General features: G+C 43.4%; 1 protein-coding gene across 14 annotated transcripts in view; it reads left to right on the forward strand.

The window, feature by feature from the left end:
- PSD3 (pleckstrin and Sec7 domain containing 3) overlaps positions 1-18,378 on the forward strand; it is a 588,112-nt gene that overhangs the window by 158,487 nt on the left and 411,247 nt on the right. For 13 of the 14 annotated variants that reach the window (XR_011378165.1, XM_008267258.4, XM_051819330.2 and 10 more), the window contains one exon: positions 9,740-9,848. Coding sequence is in view for 5 of the 14 variants with exons in the window: in XM_008267258.4 (XP_008265480.2) it covers positions 9,740-9,848 (109 nt within the window). In the remaining 9 variants the exon portion in view is untranslated. Of the gene's footprint in view, positions 1-1,787; positions 1,924-9,739; positions 9,849-18,378 lie in introns of those variants that run through there. The other variant, XM_051819332.2, reaches the window with a different exon arrangement.

Consider the following 18,378-nt stretch of genomic DNA (forward strand, 5'->3'; position numbering starts at 1 on the left):
TATTGCTGTTGTTGTTTTGAAGAAAGAGCTCATTCTAGGCAGATGGAAAACAGAGAAACCTGAAATATCCTATTGCCCAGAAAGTAAAGCAGTGCTTAGGGAACAACGGGGACATGTGAAAGAAGAAGCCAGCTTGAAGAAGCTTCCACCAACCAAAACTGACCCAAACTGGACAATATTGAAATAAAGGTTCAAAGCAGTAGATTCTAATCCACTGGAAAAAGTAGTAAATTCATCCCATACTGATGAAAATAAATAAATCCGAAAGGTGAAAATTTGGTGAAGAACAGGATATATGCACAGTTTCTAAGTTATCTTCCCACAGCACGTGATTAATTACAAAGGGAAAAAAGTTGTAAGTAGGTAGTGGAGAAGCCTGTGAGTTCAGGTAAAGTGTATGTGCTCAGTAACAGGACAGACTGAAACGTGCCCTTGACAGAATGCAGAGAGAAGGGTGCGGTGCTTCTGCCACATCCCTGTTGGAGACGCATGGTCTGAATTTAATCCTGAAGAAACAGGTACACCCAGGGTGAAGAAGGTTCTACGGAATAACTGCTGCAGAGTTTCCAAAAATGTCCCGATCACGAGAGTTAAGGAGTGGGTCTGAGTGCCAGGGGAAGCTCTGAGCTTCCTGGGAGGAGGATCTGGTTGAGCGTTTACTCGTGGACTCCGTGCTGCATTCTTCATGTCTTTCGTCTTGGGCTGGTTACATTCCTCAGAGAAAATGCTTCAGATCTGTGCGTGAAGGTCAAGTGGAAGGTGCCATCTTTTGGTACACTGGTGGGAGAGAAATGCTAAACTTCCTAACATCCAGCATACAGATCTGTTTCCTCTATGATACGCTCACCTTCAGTTGTGTCTCATGTCCCCCAGGCCAGACATGCTCTTTGAAAAATCTCTCACGTTACACAACTCTGCCGTTTCACCTGGGCTGGTGAAAGTTGTTGCCCAGTGAAGTGCAGATGGGGACCCCCCACTAGGAGAGTTCACCAGGGGGCCTATTCCTTGGCCTTGGAGTGTCCTGCCCTGTACATGCAGTTGGTTCTTTGTCTTCTTCAGGTTCCCCTGGGCTTTGCTAAATCAGCCATCTCTGGGCTGTTTGCTTCACAAATGTCCCCTTCTCTTACAAGAAAATCTCCTTAGAGTGATTTTTAATGATTTTGGAAGAAAGCAGATGTAGATATGTAGTGTTTGCACTGGGCCTCCCTTCCCCCAAAACCTGATACAGAATCTGAATGAATGAAACTGAAATGGAGCTGTTGCCGTTGAAAAGGTGGTGTGGGGTCTCAGGAATGAGAGTCCATTGCTGAGCTCTCCTGAATTGGTCTTCCCAGCCACCCTCTCTCTAAATCTTGCTGCTTTGGGCTGGAATTGAATGATCTACTACCTTTCCCAAATCCACCTTTGCCTCTGTGGGCTGGTCAACGGGCATACCCTGCCACCCATACCCTTGTTCCCCTTTCAAGAAATTAAGTACCTGTCACTCTAGACAAGTTCCCTTTTGCTTTAGATTATTTCAGGCTTCCCCAACATGTTAGCATGTTAGGCTGCTACAATGAAGTACCACATACAGTTTGAATGGTGTAAACAACAGAAATTAATATTCTCACAGTTCTGGAGACTAGATATCTGAGACCAAGGTGGTGAAAGAGTTGTCTCTCCTGAGGCCTGTCTCCTTGGCTTGCAGGTGCCACCTTCTCCCTGTGTCTTCTGTCATATTTGTGTGTGTCTCTGTCATAATACCTTTCTATGAGGACAGCAGTCATATTGGGTTTAGGCCCGCTCATCTCTCTAAAGACCCCTGTTTCCTCTTGGAGCTCAGAAACCTTGCCTCAGAAGTGAAGTTTGCTGTCCTCCCACCTTCTGCTCCCTGTCTGCTTCCCTCAAGGCAATCCATGGAAAACAGAATTTCTGTTCCCTAAGGTAGGTACTAGAAACTAGATCCCCCTTTCCTCCCAAAGCAAGCATAGAGTTCCAAAATATTACTCTAATCTTCCCCACCCTTTCTGTGCATAAAAGTGTTCTCTGACCCTACCTTGTCTGACAGGAGATCGTCAGATCCTCACTTCAGAAGTGATCCTGCCCCAAATCCATGAGAAGGAGACACACAGGGAGGCAAGGGGAATCTGGACAGGTCTTGCTTGGCTTTCACTCAGTCTGTAGTGTTAGATCATTTCCTTCCTGTCCAGTGACATTTTCACACAGCTGTCTGTGCCTCATTGAACCTAAGTATAGAAACACTCACCCTGGTTCACCCTGGGCCTTTGGGTCTTTGTTCCTTTGTCACATAAAACTGTGATCAAATAAATTTGTTGTGCTTTTCCCCTGTTAACATGGTTTGTGGTAAAGGGGTATTGGCCACACCCTTATGCCCTCTGTTCCAAATATAGTCACATTGGAGGAACTGGGGTCTAGGACTTAAACATGGGAATTGTTCAGCCCTTAACACCTAACTTGCTTTTTGCAGTGTTTTCGTTAAGCATCTTGTCCCTACTCACACTTGAGTTGGAGTGTATGGTGTCCTGTTTTGTGGGCTTGGCCTCTGCTAGGTGATGGGAGTGGTTAGAAGCATATGGGATCAAGTGTGGAGTGTGAATGTTATAATAGAGTTTCAGTTTTGAATGACTAAGAAATACTACTTTTATAGTCTTTAGTTTAGCTTTTAACCTTTTCTGACCAAAGTGCTTTATAATACTCCGCTAACTGACTTGGAGGCTCCCAAATACTCTGAACATCATACTGAAATGGAAACAATTGGGAAACTCTAGTCCCAACATTTATCTTCTCCCCAGACATCTTTTCCCAGATCAACTGAAAATTATTTTTACTTCTGTCTTGTCTTCTTGATTTTTGTAGCTAGATAATTAAAAAAGAAGTTTGAGAGGCAGATACACCCGCATACACACACACACACACACACACACACACACAGGGTTTGGGTTGGGGAAAGCAAGATAAGGAGAGAGAGAGGGAAGATGAACTCCCCGTTACTGGTTCATTGCCCAGACGGCCACAATGACTGGGACTAGGCCAGGGCCAGGACCAGACCAAAACTAGGGCTGGAGATTCAACCCAGACCTCCCACATGGGTGGCAGGAGCCCAGCTGCTTGAGCCATCACTGCTGCCTCCTAGGGTTTTGCATTAGCAGGGCCTAGAATCAGGAGCTGGAGTTGGACTTTGAACTCAGATTCTTCAGTGTCATTTGTTGGCACCCTAGGTGGCATCTTAACAACCAGGCCAAATGCCCACCCTATAGCTGGACTAATAAAATAATCATTTTACATCAGTAGTGTTTCTCCTGTGTGTCAAATTGGTAATTATAATCAGTAATGCATTGCAAACTGGATAATGTAATTTGTAATTGGGAAAAACCACTTCGAATGTAAGGTTGGGATTTTATTGGTCCCATCCATTTAGTGGTGGGTGTCGCTCCCCCATTCGCGGAGGAACGACATAGGACCCTGCGCTGTTCTTTTGTCTGCTCGGCCCTTCCCGGGTTTGCTGCTGGTTCTTCCCGGGTTGGCTGCCATCCCTCCACCTCCGTGGAGGGGCGGGCCCTCCTGCCACTTTCCCCACTTCCGCGGGGGAGCGGCACACCGCCGGCCGGCTCTCTCGGGGCTGCTCAGATGTTCCTTCAGATAGATGTTCCTGGTGCATGTTGTCTCTCTCCTCCTTTATAGTCCTCTTCCACCAATCCCAACTCTGCTACCCACACGCCGAGTACGCTGCTCTCCTCCAATCAGGAGCAGGATCAGCTCCTGCAGGTTACTGGTCGAACTGGAGGCAGCTGTGTAAAAGTTGTTTACTCCTTTCCCAGCGCCATATTGTGGGAGAGCAGATGCATAGAATAAGTCTTAATTCCAGTAACTTAGTCTAGACCGAGTTGCTCCCCACAGTGGGCTGATGTCTTTAATTACAAGGTATGTGTTGGTGATCATGCCCTTGTGATTTTATTACATGGAATAGATTTGTTCTTGCTTCTTAATGAAGTATCTGTGAAAGTGGTTTAGAAGTACGAAGTATGGTTGCTCTTTAGAGTTTAGAAGATAAATTGAGTTAGAGATAAACTTTAGTAATACTTTTTCACAGCAGAGAAGCTAAAGTCCAAGGACCACATATTCATGTGAGATGGAGTGGTTCTATGAAAGTTGGTTTGAGTGTGCATTTTTAAAAAAAATTATGTAAATTTTTTAGATTTATTTATTTTAGAGGCCGAATTGCAGACAGACAGAGTCTTCCATCCGCTGGTTCACTCCCCAGATGGCCACAATGGCCGGAGCTAGACTGATTCGAAGCCAGGAACCAGGAGCTTCTTCTGGGTTTCCCACGTTGGTGCAGGAGCCCAAGCCTTGAGCCATCTTCCACTGCTTTCCCAGTCCATTAGCAGGATGCTGGATTAGAAGTGGAACAGCCGGGACTCAAACCTGGGTCCATATAGGATGCCGGTGCCGCAGGCGGTGGCTTAATATACTAAGCCTCAGCGTCAGCCCCTTAAGTGTGGATTTTAAATTTTGCTGATGCTATTTCATGTTCCATGCATCTTAATGAGATTTATGTTCTTAAAATGACTATAATAGGGGCCGGTGTTGTGGCGCAGTAGGTTAATCCTCCACCTGCGGTGCCAGCATCCCATATGGGTGCCTGTTTGAGACCTGGCTACTCCTCTTCCAATCTAGCTCTCTGCTGTGGCCTGGGATAGCAGTAGAAGATGGCCCAAGTCCTTGGGACCCTGCACCCTTGTGGGAGACCTGGAAAAAGCTCCTGGCTCCTTGCTCCTGGCTTCGGATCGGCACAGCTCTGGCTGTTGCGGCCGATTGGGGAGTGAACCAATGGAAGGATGACCTTTCTCTCTGTCTCTTCCTCTCACTGTCTGTAACTCCACCATTCAAATAAATAAATAAAATCTTTTTTAAAAATGACTATAATAAAACAAGAGTATATTTTATTAAATTAGTAATATATAAGGAAAAAGTAGTGCTGAGTTATATGGATCCTCCAATCCAGATGATTGTTTCAAATATGATTTTTCAAAGGCCTGCAAAAATTACTGTAGAGATGAGTGAAGATGTTTAAGCCTTGCATAGGGAGAGAGTATATCAGTGGGGCCCACAGCTTCAAGACACAATTAGTGAGCAGAATGAATTTTGTTTCACTTACCAAGGTGGGGCGATGTATTTAATGCTTTGATTCCCACAATTAATCAAGGTGTGGAGTGTTTTATTAGAGTGGATACTGTAGTGTATTTTACTCCCTGGTAAAGCAACCCTTAAAAATGTTTTTATTCTGTGAGCATATGATTATAATTCTAACACTGAGCCCTCCTGTTGCATTAGCACTTCCTAAGTGCCGTCTGTGGTCAGCATCTTGTGGGAACTTTTTAGGGATGGAATCAGCCTCCACCCTACACTGGCTCTATGTTTTAACAAGATTCCTGGGTACAACATGAAAAGTGTTGGTGTGCAGCAGTGGTTCACATAATGGTTCCTAGACCAGCAACATCAGCGTCACCTGGAAAATTGTTAGAAAATGCAAATTCTGAGGCAGCACCTCAGACCTACTGAATCAGAAACTCTTGAGATTGACACCAGCTGTATGTGTTTTATAAAGTGCTGTAGGTGGTCCCAGTTCATGCTGAAGTTTTAGAAACACTCTACAACAGTGTATTTCAAACAGTTTTGATCATGATCCATGGTGAGAAAAGCACTTTACATCGTGACCCAGTGTGCATATACATATACATATAAGCTTTATAAGACATAGTTTATCTTATTCTCCACTTACTATACTGGTATTTTGGTATTTAATCTATTAAATATATGTGTGTGTAAGCTTGCATACATAAAATTGTGGTCATGATCCACTGAACTGATCACATGAGCCATTCCTGGGTCATGAGTTTGAGGAGTGCTGCTCTTGCATAGGGTCTTTTAACCCTTTTGAGCCATAGCCCCTTTTAATAGTCTGGGAAAGCTCTGGATCTGTTGACAGAATAATTCCTCTCTGCTGCCTACCCTTCCCTTCCTGTTTGGAGACAGAGAGGGAAAGAGAGAGGGACAATAACTTCCAGCTACTGTTTCACTCCTCACACGCCTTCAGTGTCTGAGGTTGGGCCAGGCTGAGACCTCCGGATCTGAAAACTCACTCTAGGTTTCCTACAGGGGTGGCAGGAACCCAATAACTTGAGCCATTAGATACTGCCTCCCAGGCTGTGTTTTAGTAGGAAGCTGAGATTTGGAGTAGCATCAGGACTCGGAACAGGCACTTGGATATAGATGCCAGCATCTCAGTTGTCATTCTGACCTGTAGGCCAAACACCTGCCCCAGGAAAATGTTTTCAAAGTGCATGTAAAAATATACATAGAGTTGGGGCTGGTGCGCACAGTGCAGTAGATTAGTCCTCCGCCTGTGGTACCGGCATCCCATATGGGCCCCAGTTCTAGTCCCAGTTGCTCCTCTTCTGATCCAGCTCTCTGCTATGGCCTGGGAGAGCAGTGGAGGATGGCCCAAGTCCTTGGGCCCCTGCAGCCACATGGGAGACCTGGAAGAAGCACCTGGCTCCTGGGTTCGGATCAGCACTGCTGCGCCGTAGCGGCCATTTGGGGAGTGAACCAATGGATGGAAGACCTTTCTGTTTCTTCCTCTCACTGTCTGTAACTCTAGCTGTCAAATAAATAAATAAATAAAGTTTTAAAAAGCTTTAAAAATGTTAAAAAACATAGAGTTGTAAAAGAAATTCATAATATTGACTGCCTTTGATATGATTTATATATTTCTTTACTGATAACAAGATTAAATCGTGGGTCTAAAATCTTGTTAACTACTGTCATTTCAAACTAGGATTAAGTATAAATGATATTTCAAGATATGTGCATTAGCTTATGAGATATGAAAATGAGTATGATTTCTATTAGTGGCAAAGTAAACTGCTCTGCTACTACTAATACTGTGCTTTGTTACCTGCATTCCCACGGGAGAAAAACTGCTAAATTTCAGCTTAAGGGAAATAGAAATAAAAATGTATTTTCTCTTTCCTCCAACTTTGGACTTCTGGGATTCTAATGATTCACCTTTCCTACTCCCAACAATGGATCTGAAGTTAAGAGCAGTTCTAAAGAAATTAAAGAACCATTCTCAAGCTTTAAGTTGAGACTATAAGCCAAAAAAGTTAGTTTCCTGTGATTTCCTAAACCTTTGCTTCATGGATGGCATCTTTTTTCTGATTCCATCGTAAAACTTTTCTTTAAAAATTTCTTCTATCGTGTTTCATGGAAGCCTTGGGAGATCACCTGGAAGACCACGTCTAAGCTGCTGATAAATGTTCCTTCTGTAGTCTCCCCGGCCTAGTACATGCGCCTGCCCGTTCAAGTCAGATTTCTGGGTTGTCAGCCTCAGTGCCATGGGTTCTGGATTTAGACTGCATGGATTTGAAACTTTAAGATGCAGTTTTCTAGCTGTACAACTTTGGGTGAATCACTTAATCACTCGTTGCCACTTTTTCTGTTCAGGATGATAGTGTCTACCGTATCTACCTTGTTCTGAGTCTTAAAGGAGATAGTCCATGTGTTGCTTTAGAACTGTGCCTAGCACAGTAGTAACTGTTACCCAATATAATTATCCTCTATTTCTCCATTTCCCTCATTTCTTAAATTTAGTTTATAGAAAGTTACATGAATTCTCCTTGCGAAATGTATTTTAATTCATCTTTGTTTGCCTATGTCCATTGCTGTCACTCTATTCTAAGCTTCCAAACACTCTCATCTGTCTCTGAGTTCTCTGGTCTCTTTCCAGCCCACTTTCCGTGTAACAAGCATAAGATCTTTTAAAAGTGTAGGTGGCTGGCGCCACGGCTCACTAGGCTAATCCTCTGCCTGTGGCGCTGGCACTCCGGGTTCTAGTCCCGGTTGGGGCACTGGTTCTGTCCCGGTTGCTCCTCTTCCAGTCCAGCTCTCTGCTGTGGCCCAAGAGTGTAGTGGGGGATGGCCCAAGTACTTGGGCCCTGCACCCCATGGGAGACCAGGAGGAAGCACCTGGCTTGCTGGCTTTGCATCAGCGCAGCGCGCCAGCCGTAGCGGTCATTTGGAGGTGAACCAACAGAAGGAAGACCTTTCTCTCTCTCTCTCTCTCTCACTGTCTAACTCTGCCTGTCAAAAAAAAAAAAAAAAAAAAAAAGTGTGAGTGAATAGTTTTCTACAAATGTTAACAAATGGCTGTATTGTAAACTCCTTCAGTGGCTTTCCATGAAACTGATGGAAGCCCTCCTCCCTTTATCAGAGCCACACACCTGTGTGCTGGGCCCCTCCCTTCTCTCAGAGCGGTGCTGTTCTCCCTCTGCCCCTGTTCTGTGGCGACTGGGCCTTCCTCTCTGTTACTGGAGCAGGCTGGTCCTTCTGTTTTCCAGGGCCACGAGTGTGACCCTCCCTCCATTCAGTCGGAGGTGCCATCCTTCCTGGGCTTCACTTCCTCCGCTCTGCGAGTACTGGATGCTCACAGAGCCTTTCCTAACCTCCCTGCCTAAATTAGGGACCAAGTTCTTCTTATACCAGCCCGAATCTCCCCAAATACATAAAAAATTTAATATTTCCTGTCTGTTGGGGAAAACGATATTATCTAACATACAACACCAAGAGGTGTGTGCACTTTTTTCAGACAGATACATTTTATATATAATGAACACTAAATGATGATACAGCTGTTTTGGGAAATTGCTAACAAAATTGCACATGCCAGCTCTTTGATACGGTATTGGAGGACAGAAGGGGCCTACACTTGAACCTGTCTGCAGTGATTATGATTGGGCCTTCTCACTGTTGTCTCTCATTTCTGCTGCAAAGGAGAGAATAGAAAACAAAACATTGTCCTCTTCAAAGTGGTTACTTTGTTGCTGATGAAATCCTATTCCTTTTCCCCAAAGTAATTGGTCAGTTGCTACTCAGCCTTGATAGAAGATATCTCACAATCAGAAGATAGAAACCAGCATGGGTTTGGATCTGATTCCTGTTTGAGTTAGAGAGGAAGAAGAATGACAGTGTCTGGTTTAGGTCAATATCTTTGTTTTTGAAATTTCTTCCTTGTTACTTATTCTAAAGCAGTCTTAGGCAGGAGAAGGGAGGCACTCCTGTTTTTTTGCCATTTGCCTTTAGCAGCTAAGGAGGTGGTGGTAGCAATTCAGAGTCATGTTGTGAGCCACTTTCCTGTCACTTTTTAGCTTTTTTTTTTTTTTTTTAATAAGAGACTTAGGGATCACAAAGGACACTGGGACAGATGCTAACTTTAGGACACTTGTATAAATGGAATGCTTGGCAGTTCTAGTCTCGGCCCTGTTTGGCTGAATGGTGTTCCTGATTAATATAAATGTGATTTGCTGTGGGGAAAGACTAGTTTTTTGTTGGTATACTCTGACAGAGCAGTATTCTTATTACAGACTGTGAGTAATGGTAATTATGTGGAAAATGATGTGTTTAAAAGTAAAATTCATAATTAAAAAATGTCTAACATAGTCCTGCCCCCAACCAGGCCAAGTTATTATTTTTCTTATTTTCCTTTAGATGATCATATTTATTTTTTTCTGTAGTTGCAGTCATGCAGTGATAACTTTGAATTCTGATTTTTTTGTCTTAGACTTCTCAAATAGCATTCAACCAGGTATATATGTCTTAACTGCTTAATCATTCCCGTGTTGAGTGGTTAATTCTAAGATGTATTTTTCACTGATGTCTTTATTTTGCTCTCTTTTTGCAGGCAGAGACATTTGTTTGGGTTAACAATGCATCAGCACATTCCCAGAGTGTTGCCAAGGCCAAATATGCATTTTTATTTGGCAGATCTGAAGAGAAAACTCCAGACACTGGTAAGTGTTTCCCAGTCCCTCCTTCAGGTGAAAGATAGGAAATGCTGTTTATTTCTGAGTGCCTTTTCTCCATTTCTTACTTCTTTCTTACCTCTGTGAAACCCATTTTCTCTAATTATTTGTCGAATCACCTTTCCCAAGATGTAAAATTGAGGAATTATCAAATGTAGTGCTTGTAGGTAGTTCTAGGTCATTTCATTTATTTTTTTTTTTTTTAATTTTTTTGACAGGCAGAGTGGACAGTGAGAGAGAGAGACAGAGAGAAAGGTCTTCCTTTGCCGTTGGTTCACCCTCCAATGGCCGCCGCGGCCGGCGCGCTGCGGCCGGCGCACCGCGCTGATCCGATGGCAGGAGCCAGGAGCCAGGTGCTTTTCCTGGTCTCCCATGGGGTGCAGGGCCCAAGCACCTGGGCCATCCTCCACTGCACTCCCAGGCCACAGCAGAGAGCTGGCCTGGAAGAGGGGCAACCGGGACAGAATCCGGCGCCCCAACCGGGACTAGAACCCGGTGTGCCGGCGCCGCAAGGCGGAGGATTAGCCTAGTGAGCCGCGGCGCCGGCCTCTAGGTCATTTCAAATTGTGTTCTTTGTTTGTGGAATTCTCAGTTTCTGGTATTTAAACATTCAAGAATTGACTTTTTTCTTGTAATGTTTCCACACTTCCTAGTGCTGCATATTTCTACTCCTTTATTTTTGGTACCTATTTTTAGCTACCAAAATATTAACTTGCAGCATAATTTTGGGGAATTATCCTGGCTCTTGTTTAAAATTGGATTGGTCTAATCTGTTTATCAAATTCTGGTATTCTAGAATTATATACAACACCTTTCAATTTGAAGTAGGTAAATTTAGGACAAGTAGAAGAACTATTACTGGTACTAATAGCAGTAATAGTTTCAACTAAGTTTCTTGATTACTTGCAGTGTACTATAGCAGGTACTATGCTAAGTGCTTTGCCTTCAGTATCTCATTGAATCTTCACAAACTGGTACTAGTGTCTCCATCTTCCTGATGAGGAATCTGAGATAGTCTTCTGGTTACAGTCACTCACGTGTTAGAACTGGAACTTGAATCCCAGACTGCCTCCTGCTCCAAAGCTGCTGCTCTCAACCTGTTGAGGCACTACATTTTGACGACATTTTCCTAACAAGAGGAATAGAATAAAAATATAAACAGCTTTATAGTGTCTCAGAACTTTTGCCTGTCTCTGTGGAAGACTGATGTTAGCATACCTTGGGAGTTAGACAGGAAAGGGTGATTTCATATGCGTAAGAGCCTGGGTGAAGAGCCAGGCTTCCGGGGTTTGCACCATGGCCCTGTGCTTTCCAAGGTGTGTGACCTTGTGCAAATCACCCCATTTTAGTGTTCTCACCTGTAAAATGGGATTGCAGTGACAGAGCTCTCAGGATTCTTTTGAGAAATAAGTAAGTTGATGTGTAAGGACCTCAGGATTCTGTTTGGCTTGTAATGCTGTAACAATGTTTGCTGCTAGTACTGTTGTTGTCGTGCTGTCGTCATTGTCTTCCTGCCCTGACTCTTGAGGCTGACATTTAGAAGCACAGCCCTGACTTCCCTGAACTCTCCCATCGTCTGACACTCATTTCTGTTAGGGAGACCAGGAGTTTGAGCTAATGTAGCTGCTGTTTGACTGGAAAAGCTAAATGTAACTGTGCATTTTTGACTTAGATAATAGATGGGATCATATAATAACATTAATATTTGGGGATGTCAAGAAGGCAATGCACACACCCCCTTTTAATAATTCCCCTTACCTTAAAAATATTTCTTAGGTATTTCAATAGTTGGGGCTCTTGGATACAGTCTAAAACAGTTAAATTATTTTTAAAAAATCATTTGGCTTTCATCATAGTGTCCCAATTTAGGGGAATCGATTTCATACTGTATCTCTGGTACTGATTATGTAGAATAGCCATGTGTGCTATTGTTTCATGTGCAATAATTACCTGACTATTCTGGGCTTGTGGTTTGGGGCACTTAATCATCAATTCACTATTTCTCAGACAGGGGATATTGATTATAGTCACCTGAAGAGTTTTAAACTCCTCAGCATAACCTTATGTTTGAGTGCTACGTTGAGATTTTGTTCTGATTAAGCGTTTTTGAACTTTAATAAAACATACTTTTAATTAGCCACATGGAGATAAGATTACATGTAATAGAGTCTTCTGCCTCAGTAACGGGTGAGCTTGGTTCTTGCTTAGTCAAGGATTTTAAGTAGTTTTCTTTGTTTTACCAGCTTGGTTGTGTCATACCTGAGGCAAACTAAAATAGCATTTAAATTCCTTGTTCTTTATTTGCCTTGTTAAAAATGATTGGCAGTGTTTATTTCAGATGTCATGTTATTCTACAAGTGTAAAAGTATGCATACAATTATCTAAAACACACACACATATATATGTAAATATGATTTATTTATTTATTTGAGAGAATGACAGAGAGAAGGAGATACAGACACAGAGAGATCTCCTGTCTGCTGGTTTACTCCCCAAATGAATGCAACAGCCAGGTCTGGGCCAGGTCAAAGCCGGGAGCTAGGATCTCTGTCCTAATCTCCCACATGAGTGGCAGGGGCCCAAATCCTTGGGGCATCTTCCATTGCCTTTCCAGGCACATCAGCAAGGAGCTGGGTCAGAGATCAAGTAGCAAGGACTTGAACTGGCGCTGTAATTTGGAATTCTGGCATTGCAAGCAGTGGTTTAACCTGCTGTGCCACAGTGCTGGCACCTGAACAGAGGTATTTAGTGAGAACCTAATATGTGTTGTGGGCACTATGAGGGTGCAAAGAAATAGAAAATATGATTTATTGCCTGCTAGTTGATTATTTCTTGGTTGAAGAGAAACATCCTATCTCCAAATAACTTATTGGAGGGAACGATTGCTTTTAGCTGAACTGCTGATGACATCATGGAGGAGGTGGAAGTTGCATTTGGTCTTTTTTTTTTAAGATTTATTTTATTTATTTGAAAGAGTTACACAGAGAGGAGAAGCAGAGAGAGAGAGAGAGAGAGAGAGAGAGAGAGAGAGGTCTTCTATCTGATGGTTCACTCCCTAGTTGGCCACAATGGCTGGAGCTGTGCCGATCCGAAGCTGGGAACCAGGAGCTTCTTCCAGGTCTCCTGCGATCCAAAGCCAGGATCCAGGAGCTTCTTCTGGGTCTCTCACATGGGTGCAGGGGCCCAAAGACTTGGGCCATCTTCTGCTGCTTTCCCAGGCCATAGCAGAGAGCTGGATATGAAGTGGAGCAGCCAGGCCTCGAACCGGCACCCATATGGGATGACAGCGCTTCAGGCCAGGGTGTTAACTCACTGTGCCACAGCGCTTGGTCTGCATTTGGTTTTTAAGGATGCTTAGAGTTCTCATTAGTAGAGTTCCTAGGGAGGGAATGGCCTGAGCAAGGGTGTAGTAGAAGAGAGTATCAGTTATTTGAGGAATTGGTTGGTTGGCAAGCATTGTCAGTGAGAGATAAATTCAGAAAGATTACATTTAGAAAGGGGCTGTGTCATATTGAACCCTATAAGATAGAGTAAGAGTTTGCATTTTATTTTTATTTATTTTTAAAGGTTTATTTATTTATTTGAAAGGCATAATTACAGAGAGATAGAGAGAGGTATTCAATCCACTGGTTCATTCTTCAAATGGTTGCAATGGCCAGAGCTGGGCCAGTCTGAAACAGGGAGCCAAGAGCTTTTTCCAGGTTTCCTATGTGAGTACAGGCACCCAAACATTTGGGCCATCCTCTGCTGCTTTCCCAGGCACATTTGCCGGGAGCTGGATTGGAAGTGGAGCAGCCAAGAATAGAACTGGTACCCGTCTGGGATGCTGGCATCACAGGCAGCAGCTTTACCCACTTACCTCACAAAATCAGCCCGGGAGTTTGCATTTTAACCAAATAGGAAGATACTAAGTGACTGAAATCATGTTTTACATAGATATTCAAGAGGGGTTGATCTGGAAATTGGACCAGAAGCAGCAGAGCAATTGCTTAGTGCTGAAAGTGTTAAGATACAAGTTCATACGGACTTTTGGGAAGTTCACTTTGTAACCTCACGAAGAATTGGTAGATATTTCCAAAATGTTCTTGAAAGTTCCTTTACATGGGCCATTTATCTTCCCTCAAAACATTGTCCAAACTCAGAATACTCCAGAGATCATGGAGAGAATAGGACAGTGTTTCTGTTTGAATTTGATGATGAACATATCTCCTGAACATAGAATAAATGGGCTAAGCCAGTACCAGAAACTGTCATTGACTTTTTTTTTAAAGATTTATTTATTTAATTGAAAGTCAGAGTTACACAGAGAGGGAAGGAGAGGCAGAGAGAGAGGTCTTCCATCTGCTGGTTCATTCCCCAGATGGCTGCAATGGCCGGAGCTGCACCAATCCAAAGCCAGGAGCCAGGAGCCTCTTCCAGGTCTCCCACACAGGTACAGGGGCCCAAGGACTTTGGCCATCTTCTACTGCTTTCTCAGGCCATAACAGAGAGCTGGATTAGAAGTGGCACACGGACCAGTGCCCATATGGGATTCCGGCACTGCAGGCAGTGGATTTACCCACTACGCCACAGCGCTGGCACTGGCATTGACTTTTGACTGTTTCATTTTTAGGTGGTAGCCTGTTGCTGCAGCTCCCATGCTCTTTCTTGACACAGTGACTTAAACTAAGTGCTCATGAAACAGTCTGGTGATGAAACACCAAAGCTGTCAGTGACTTTTGAATGCATCCATAAAATGTTCCGCAGTCAGAGGCCTGGTAGAGCCAAGTGAAGTGAGGCCAGTTGGTTTATGATCCTCATATCTGAAGACAGTGTCACTTCTGGCTCCAACTTTGTCAATGAGCCGAAATTTAACCAGGGTTGTGGGTGGGAGGGTCTAGGAAAACAGTTCAAGATTATTTTTAAGCTTGTTTAGTACAAGGCTTTTGAATCAGTGACAGGACCTTAGGATATGGGTTGGGATGTGGGAGAACATATGATCAGTGGAAAGAACCCCGGAGCTGGGAGTTAGGATGTGGATTTTCATTATCTGTTCATCCACACAGTGAAAATGACGGTTAACTATGCCTCTGTTGTGGGAGCTGTCCCAGCTTTCAGGAGCTTTTCATGTGCAGGAAGAGTTCAGAGGCTCTGGGCTAATGGTATATATGTGAAATCAGTTGTGCTGTGACTTACTGAGGGGATAACAGGTGCGTAGAGGCAAACGACTAAACAGGGCCCATCTAGGCCTGCTCTTGTGAGGGGTTGGGTGACGGCACCCCCAGGCGTGCCGTTATCACACTTGTCCGCTCTGGGTTGCTGTGCCTCAGAGATTTGGCAGGAGTTACATTATTTGAAGAATTTTGGGATAGCACCAGTTGCCCAGGTCACTTGGTTTCTTTCTGTCTCTCCTTCAGTCAAAACCCAGAATAAAAAATAAAAGATGTTGAGGAAGTCTTTGAAGATGAGTAAGGTCCTGCCCCTGAACTTGCAGGAGAAAGAGTGACCTTGGAGGTGTGGAGGAGTGCAAGGGCTGCTGGAAAGGCAGTCCAGCTCTTAGGTTGACTCCTGGCAGCTCACAGAGTCTCTCGGCTGAGTTCTCTGTTGACGGCTAAGCTTCTCAAGGTGAATAGGGGAAGACGATGGACATCAGAAGTGTTAAGGAACATGCCCAAGGGCACAAAGTTTAGATGCTTTAGAATCAGGTGAGAAATCCATGAGGTGATCTGTGAGCCGAGACCTAGGCTTAGTGATGTCCTCTGGTTAGACAAGGCATGCTGGTATTTCCACTATATTTGACGTTATGGGTGGCCCTCTGGGAGATTTTTAGAGCTTCATGGATAGCCCTAAACTTTTAGGATTTAAAAATTTGTGTATGAGTTAACATTTTCATTTACTTACTTTCTTTTTATTTGATGGGGGGCGGGGGAGAGAGATCCATCTTCCACCTGCTTGTTCACTCTCCAAATGCCCACAACAGCCAGAGCTGGGCCAGGCTGAAATCAGGAGCCTGGAACTCCATCTGAGTCTGCATGTGGGTGGCAGGGACCCAAGCTGTCATCTGCTGCCTCCTGGGGTTCACATTATCAGGAAATTGGATTGGAAGTAGAGTAACTGGGACTTGAACCAGCCACTCTGATATGGGAATGGGTGTTCCGAGTAGTGATTTAACTGCTGGACCACATACCTGTCCCTGTGTGCTTTTGAAACTTGTAGACTGTCAGTAATTACCTCTCACTACTGTGTGTGGGCTGCCAGTTTACTGAAATCGCGGTGCTAGGGGCAACCGCAGAGCCTGGGTCCCCGCCTAATCCTCATGAAGCCATGTGGACACATAACTTAATTATTTCTGTTTCTTCATCTTTAAGTAAAAACCCTGGTAGCGACCTCTTCACAGAGTTGTAGTGTGGAAATCAGATGAGATTGTAACCACCTAGCTTAGTGCTTGGCTTATGGTACCCAATTAATGTTTAGCTGTTAGGGAAACCAGCTTATATAATCAAACTGGCAGAGTAATCATACTTGAGTTGGAAGAAGTGTTGGAAATTACCTTTGCATTTATGAATGAGGAAACACTCAAGTGAATGAATCAGCTTGCCCAAACTCCTGGCAGGCTTAAGGTTATCATCTATTTTTCTTGGTTCTGGACCATGCATTTTATATTTTATACTGCTCGCTCCTTAGGAAAACAAACTCTCCTATTAGACTTAAGGGTCATCTGATCCCAGGCCTTTGAGATCCTTGCTATAAAAGATGTGTTGTTAGAATGGCATCTGAAGTTGAAATAAATGGCGCTGAGGGAGGGAGGCCATCAGGGGCTATTTTGAGTAAGAATCCTGATTACTTAGGGAAGAAGGAAAAGAAATGTTAACACTTTTTCTCCCCACTGCTTTCCCCTGATCCGTTCAAAAAGGCAAGAGATTGAGTAGAAGCTGCAGGGAAGCCATGGGAAATGTTTTGTGGTTCAGTAGTGATCGTGTATGGAGAACTTAGGCTCTTAGAAGCCTCTGGCTAGTTTTCCAGATAACAAAAATACTAAAATGCTATGAAAACCTTAGCTCTTTTTACATGGAACTCATTACTAAGCTGTGCTGTGAAGACGGAATTTGGCTTGGTAATGATTTCTGGCCATTAGACTATGTAAAGTGCTCCTGGGACATAGACAGAAATGGATTCTGAAGAATATGATTTTAAAAAAGCACTCATGTCAGATTTTAGGTAATTACCTTTTCATTTTTAGAGGTAGAGTGAATCATATGTAAATGCATGACTCCCTGCAGTGTAATGTGGTTCTTTTCAACAAAATTAGCTAGATCAGAGTTTCTTAAAAGTTTGGCTATTGGGATTTTGTGTTAAATATTTGACAAGGGACTTGTATCTTGAATGTATAGGGAGATCGTATGTCTGAACAAATGGAAGGCAAACAACCCAATTAAAAAATGTGCCAGAAGTTTGAACAGATACTTTGTCACATCAAAGGAGGTATAAGGATACTTCTAAAAGTTCATGGAGTTCATGCATAAGTTTTTCTTTTTTTAATATTTATTTATTTGAAAGCCAGAGCTACAAAGAAAGAGAAGGAGAGGCAGAGAAAGAGAGAGAGAGGTCTTCCATCCACTAGTTCACTCCCTAATTGGACACAACCACTGGAGCTGCACTGATCCGAAGCCAGGAGCCAGGAGCTTCTTCCAGGTCTCCCACCTGGATGCAGGGGCCCAAGGACTTGGGCCATCTCGTACTGCTTTCCCAGGCCACAGCAGAGGGCTGGATTAGAAGTGGAGCAGCCGGAACTTGATCTGGCGCCCATACGGGATGTCAGCACTGCAGATGCGGCTTTACCCACTACGCCACAGCACCAGCCCCATTGCATAGGTTTTTCATAAGATACATTTTCTGTGAAGTTTTTGATAGCCCACTGTATGCGTGAATTTAATATTTTTTGCACCAAAAATATAATTATCTTTTAATTTCATTTTCCATAAGCCATTTAAAGTACCTTCATATGTGGAAGACAGGGTAAACACATAAAAAGATGATCAACATTATTAGTCATTAGGGAAATGGAGACTAAAACCACAATAAGGTACTACTGCACACCCACTGAAAGGGCTAAAATTTACGACTGACCATAGTGACTCTGGCAGCAATGTGGAGTTGCTGAAACTCTCACATATTGGTGGTGAGAATGGGAACATTTCAAAAAAACAGTCAAGTTAAACATATGCCTTCTGTACCCCTGGTCATTACATTCTTTCGGTATTTACTCAAGAGAAACAGGAGTGTATGCCCATACAGACTTGTCTTGAATGTTCCTAACTGGCCCATGTTTCTCTCTCTGGGAAATCAAGATTAGAGTTCTGAGTTAATATATATATAAATTTTAAATATATATTTAAAATAGATATCTGAGAGAAAGAAATGAATATCACAAGTGGTAGGGTTTGCATAGTGCATTTCAAAATTTATAATTGCTCCTTTAGCCCCAGCTGGCCTTGATTCAGTATGCACAGTATTGCATTTCTTTCTTTTAAATGAAAAG

The sequence above is a fragment of the Oryctolagus cuniculus genome, chromosome 8, assembly GCF_964237555.1.
Source record: "Oryctolagus cuniculus chromosome 8, mOryCun1.1, whole genome shotgun sequence".
NCBI lineage: Eukaryota > Metazoa > Chordata > Mammalia > Lagomorpha > Leporidae > Oryctolagus > Oryctolagus cuniculus.